General features: G+C 29.8%; 1 protein-coding gene across 1 annotated transcript; it reads right to left on the bottom strand.

Annotated features, from left to right (window-relative positions):
- Positions 1–728: 728 nt before the first annotated feature.
- On the bottom strand, positions 729–2,563 carry LOC141720575 (uncharacterized). Its single transcript, XM_074523067.1, has 3 exons — positions 2,315–2,563; positions 2,007–2,057; positions 729–937 (listed from the first exon to the last, which is right to left on the bottom strand). Exons 1-3 carry the CDS (start codon positions 2,442–2,444, stop codon positions 870–872), a joined length of 249 nt encoding a protein of 82 aa, XP_074379168.1. The 5' UTR covers positions 2,445–2,563; the 3' UTR covers positions 729–869.
- Positions 2,564–5,929: the final 3,366 nt, after the last annotated feature.

The raw sequence follows: 5,929 nt of genomic DNA, 5'->3' as shown, positions 1-5,929 counted from the left end.
TATATATTTAACAATATTATTCAAACATAATAAATATTTTAACAAATATAATTAATAAAATATTATAGTAAAAATAATAAAATAACAATTATTTAAAACACCGTGCATCGCACGGGTTTTAGGCTTTTATAATAAAATAAGTTTAATGGGCTTTTTATCCAAAATTTTGGTCATGTCCTCCCAAACAATCTCAATCGTTAATCTGGTATAATTAAGAATAAACGATTAACATTATATATTAATATAATAAATATATTATTTATACAATAATAAATAGAAAATAATTACATTATTTTACTACTATTCAAACACCAAATGCGATACAATGTTCTAATATAATTTTCTAATTCTAGATGAATATGATTATAGATTTGAAAAATATTAAATATAAAAGAATTAAATTGTTCTACTACTATTCAAATATCAAAATATGATATAATCATATAACAGTGGATGAAATATAATTAAAAATTCTCCTATATATAATTGTAATAATTTAATTTTATATTTATATATTTATCAATATTTAATATTATAACAAATAATCAAAAATAAAATAATATTAAAATAAGATGATGTAGGTGTCTTACACCGGTTATAAAACTAGTTGGTTTTTAAACAAGTCAAAAACCAGTTTGACGGTTAACCTGAGATGCGAGCAGTAACAATTTTGGCATGCGTTTTAAGTAAATAAACCCCCTTTATATCCAAAAGCTTGAAACAGAAACGGCTTACGAGATGGAAACGATTATATTTGTGCTTAAAAAGATTGTCAAACTCAAAGTTTATTGTGTAATAAAAGTCACTTAGTAGGCAACATTATATAAAGCTTTGAAAATACAAAAGACCATTTTAGTGATCTCGTTTATTTAAACTGGCCTTACATATCTGCTAAAACAATCACTATCAGTCTTGATTCTCATCGGCCTTCCCCCCCCTGCTCAAAAACCATGTAACAAAATTGAAGTGAGCAAAAGCATGGCCAATCTTTCATTAATTCGCCAACATTTATATGTCAAATAGTTCTTTTAAATGTGATAACTAAATAAAGACGAAGGAAATAAAAATAAATAAGTTATCAATTAGATATCAAACCCCTACATTAATCAAGAGAGTTAATTACAATTTGCAACCCTCATCTTTCATTTAAAATCAAAATAGTATATCTATTTTGTAAAACCCAGTCAATATACATCCCTTGCGGCTATAAAATTAGAATTGAGATGTTAATATTAATAACTAAAATTTCAAATCAATAAAAATATTTATTTTAATGCATATTTTACATGAAAAAAAAATTATTTTAATGCATATTTTACATGAAAAAAAATTATACCCGCTTCGTGCCACTGGATTCTTTACATTGGTGACAGAAGATCGGCACGCATTTTAAAACTTCCGTAAAGTATGGTTCCCTAAATAATTTTAAATATTAAATAAAAATATAATATTTAAATTTTTATATAGAAAAAGAAAATTTTAAAAATAAATTATAGAACTATATTTTATAATAGCCTTAATGCGTGTCAAGTATGAGGAAAAGGTAAGTAAAAAATCTTGGAGTGGCTATTTTCCATTAGTAATGCTCTAAATTAATCATAATACTAAATACTTAAAAGAAAAAATATTTAAAATTATTTAGGGAACCATACTTTATGAAAGTTTTAAAATGCGTGCCGATCTTCCGTCACCAATGTAAAGAATTCAGTGGGACGGAGGGGATATATTTTTTTTTTCATATAATATATGCATTAAAATAAATATTATATTGATTTAAAATTTTAGTTATTAATATTAACATCTCAATTTCAGTTTTATAATCGGAAGGGATGCATGTTGAAGTTAGTATTGAAAATTAAGGGTTGCAAACTGTATTTTACAAAGTAGATATACTATTTTGATTTCAAATAAAAGTTAGGGGTTGCAAAGTGCAATTAATTCTAATCGAGATTAGGAAAAAAATATACAAATTTACAAGTAATTTGTAAGTCAAAATGGTAAATTACCTGGACCGCATTTGATCCTGCATTTAGCCTCGCAACGTGACAAAGTTTTAGCTGCAAAATTTAAACAAAAACAGAAAAACTACTCAACTGCACTGATGAACACCAACAAGTTAATAATCATACTAGATCCATACAATATTAACAAAAGTGTACTACACTCTTCACAAGTGAAAACTTGTTCTAATCGACTACAAAAAGCTGTTTTTCTACTTGTGTCACCCAAATAAATCTAAGAAAATGAACCTATTATAGGTAAATTAATTAAAAGATAGATAAAAGGAGAAAGAGATGATAAAAACAAAAAATACCATTGTTGGATACACAACCAGTGTAACAAGCATCAATACAATCCTCGGGGCCAGACTCTACCAGCTTTATATTTGTAGAAAGCACAATCATGGCGATCACCAGAAAAGCTATCATCACTTTCTTTTCCATTTTTTCACTTATGTTTGTAGAAACCTTGCGGACTTACGTACAGTTTTATGCAGAATTTTATCAACTACTAGTATTTGAAATGTCAAAGTGGACAAAGATACATACACGTGTCTGCAGTCTGCAGGCTGCTTTCTGCTTTCTAAATGGGTTACAAACTAGCCCTTCATGTTGCAACTTATTGTTGAAAGAGCCACTGCCTAGCTTCTGCTCAATTTTTACCCGTGTTAATAAAAATTTTGAAATGGAACATGGTTGAAACTTGAAACTACGATTTAGGATAAATATTAAATTAGAAATTAATTTAAGTAAAAGTTGGATATATTATAATATTAAAATATTGTTATGATTATGTTAGTTATTTATTAATAAATATATATTTATTATATCATGATTTTATAATTCATATTTAAATGAATACAGTACATAAATTCCATTAAATTAGTTTATATATTCCAACAAAAAAATACTTAAAAAGCTTAATCAAATTTAAAAAACCTAATCGTTTGGCTACCATACAGGATTAATCAGTTCAATCGAAAATTTTTAGAATACTAATATTTATAGTTATTTTTACTTTTTATTCATCAAAAAATTATTTTGGTTACGAATTTTTCTCCAACTCCAGATGTTAGGTCACACAACACTGTAGAAGGGGGTTGAATACAGTGTAAAATACAATCAAATCGATTTAGAACACAAGTAATAGAAAACAGATGTATTCGATATAATAAACTCAGTTACAATGGAACTGTTCTCTCTCAGTGATGAACAAATATCACGAGAGCTGCTAGGTTACAATGTATGATCTTCTTGATGATCGTAACACATATAGTGTAAACCTATGTCTGTGTTTATATAGACATACAGGTACAAGATAACTTCTAATTGATATGAAATATAATTTTGTCTCCTAAAATATATCAATCAGATATCTTATGCAATTATTCTAGTCCTCTAACTCTTTCCATGCATATCTTCTTCTGTATTAGTCTCGATCTTCTTTCCTGTAAATCAGCTTCCTTCCTTAACTGTTAGTCCTCAAGTACTTAAGTTCTGATACCCATCTTCTGATATTATCTTCTGATAATCTAAGTCATGATATCCTTAAGTCCTGACCTCCAGTAAGTCCTGACCTCCAGTAAGTCCTGATTCCAGTAGGAACTCATATTTCCTGTTTGTTAAGATCTGAAAACTAAACATGAAACATATTAAGCATGACATCTCAAATATATCCAACAATCTCCCCCAACTGTAAATTATGCAAGAATGTACAAGTTAATAAATTTGATGATGTCAAAAATATTTAAGTTCAAATGCAATAAGAGTTTAATAAGACTATTAATTACAACTTACAAAACATCCAGCTTTACCAACATCACTGAATCAATCTGAATCTATAATGATTCTTAAGAAAATCATTTATCAGATTATCTTCAGCTTTCCTCAGAACTTCAGCTAACTGTGCTTTGACCTGCATCAGTTCGTCTTCTTTACTATCACCAATTTGATAAATGGCTGTTCTGAGAGCTTGAATGGATGTTCTTTCAAGTCCATCACCAAGTCTGATAACCTTAGGATGTGAAAAGTTTTCATTATAACATAAGTATCTTCCTTTCAGAATAACTTCCACCTTCGCAGAATTCTTCAGCATAAGAATTTCTCTTCTATCACCTTCAGTAATCATTGGACTGTAATGAGAAGTCTTTGTACCAGAGATTCTGAATAGATCTCTTATAGCCTTCAAAATGTATTCTAACCATCTTCTTGTAATATCATATTTTACTTCCAGAAGATAGTGAATATGTTGAAGCTCTCTGACAGACTTCTTTAGTACATCAGTATCATTTAGTCTATAAGTCCTTCCATCATTGAGAAATAAGATCAATTTCTCTTTTAGATTCTCTTTGTCATGAGCATCTATCACAATTTGAGCAGACAACACCTTGTCAAGGTGCCTTTGTTTAATTTGTTCATATGGTTTGTCTGTCAACATGAAAGGATCTCTTAGAGTAACCTCTACTCCTGTTTGTATCTTCTCTTCGTCAAAACCTAATCCAGCTCCATCTATAGGTTGCTTGGATCTCAACCCAAATGTAGCGAGTTGATTAATCATGAGATTGGATTTTGGTTCAACTGGAGTAGCTTTCTTCCATTACAGCTTCTTCTTATCAGCAATTGTCATTTTCTTCAAATCAACTTGAGCATTGTCAGTAGTTGATGTCTTGATAGCTTGATCAGAGTTTGTTGTTTCTTCTGTACCTTGCTGTCATTTATTCTGAACAACAACTTGAGCAGTGTCAGATGTTGTTTTAGACTCTTCAGTTATCTTTCTTCTTTTCAGAATTTGAACAGTTTCATCTTCAACAAGATTATCATCAGTTATTTGAACCATTTTGCACACTGGTTTCATCAGATCTTGAGAAGTTTTCAAGTCCAGTGGCTTGGTTGGTTCATCAACTTTTCCTTTCCCTTTGTCTTTGGGATCAGTCTCAGTCTGTGATCTAGTCTTGAACTTTGAAGTTTCAGAATTTGACTTTTCCTTGATCACAATACCTTTTTCCTTAGGTCTTGGAGGTTTTTTTGCATTAAAAGCTTTAGACTTAAGATTTATCTTTCAGTTGCAAATCTAGCTTCTTCCTCCTTGAGAGCTTCTAAATCCATTCCTGGATTGTGTTTCAGAAATAATCTTCTAGTTATCTCCTCATCAAGTGTCTGGATTTTAGGATTTTTGTAATAAACAGTAGTCTGCTTCCCCTTTAACTTCAGAGTTTGCAAAAACTTCTAAGAGTCTTCAGATCCTGACTGAATCAGAATATCAGAACTTGACATCAGACTTTATTTATCAGCACTTGACTTCAGTCTTTGAGCATTCACATCATCAGAACTTGACTTGTTCTGAATAGAAGATTTTCCTTGAACTTTTCTTTGATCTCTGCTCTTTTCATAGTTTCCCTGGTCATCACCTTTATCATCCTTTTTCTTCAGTTCATAAGTAGGTGAGCATTTGGACTTAACTACCTTCTCCCCCTTTTTGGCATCATAAGGAAGTAAGAGAGAAAGAAGAAGTTCAACTGAACTTCTTACCAATGAAGGAGTTGCTTCAGCAGCAACAGAACTTACAGATTTCTTTCTTTTCAAAGTATCAGTACTTTGAGCTGTTGTTTCTTTCTGAGAAGTAACATTCTCAGCTACATCTGTCACAGGTTCAGATGCATGAACCCGTGCTTCAATTGTTTCCTCAAATCATCAAAAATTGAATCAAAATATTCATCATTGGATAAAGTTAAAAATCGATAAAGTAAAGATTAACAAATTGCAATTAACACATGCACAGTCATATAATTTGAGAAACAAAGACCAAATATTGCAATTAAAGGAAATTTCTTTAATATATCAGATGAGTACATTTCATGAAATTTATCAATTACATGCAAAAATTACAAGATAGTCCTATTCTAAGATTCTTAACATCAACAGCCTTAGTC

Source organism: Apium graveolens, chromosome 1, assembly GCF_009905375.1.
Source record: "Apium graveolens cultivar Ventura chromosome 1, ASM990537v1, whole genome shotgun sequence".
In the NCBI taxonomy this organism is placed as follows: Eukaryota; Viridiplantae; Streptophyta; class Magnoliopsida; order Apiales; family Apiaceae; genus Apium; species Apium graveolens.
Note: the sequence above shows the minus strand (reverse complement) of the source record. Positions and strands in the feature narration are given on the sequence as shown.

Bases quoted from the DNA above. Each gene is read 5' to 3' on its own strand.
- LOC141720575 (XM_074523067.1), bottom strand. From the start codon at position 2,444: ATGGAAAAGAAAGTGATGATAGCTTTTCTGGTGATCGCCATGATTGTG. The intron at 2,058-2,314 runs GTATTTTTTGTT...TAAATTTTGCAG, and splicing joins TGGTTGTGTATCCAACAATG to CTAAAACTTTGTCACGTTGC. The intron at 938-2,006 runs GTAATTTACCAT...GTTTTTGAGCAG, and splicing joins CAGGATCAAATGCGGTCCAG to GGGGGGGAAGGCCGATGAGA.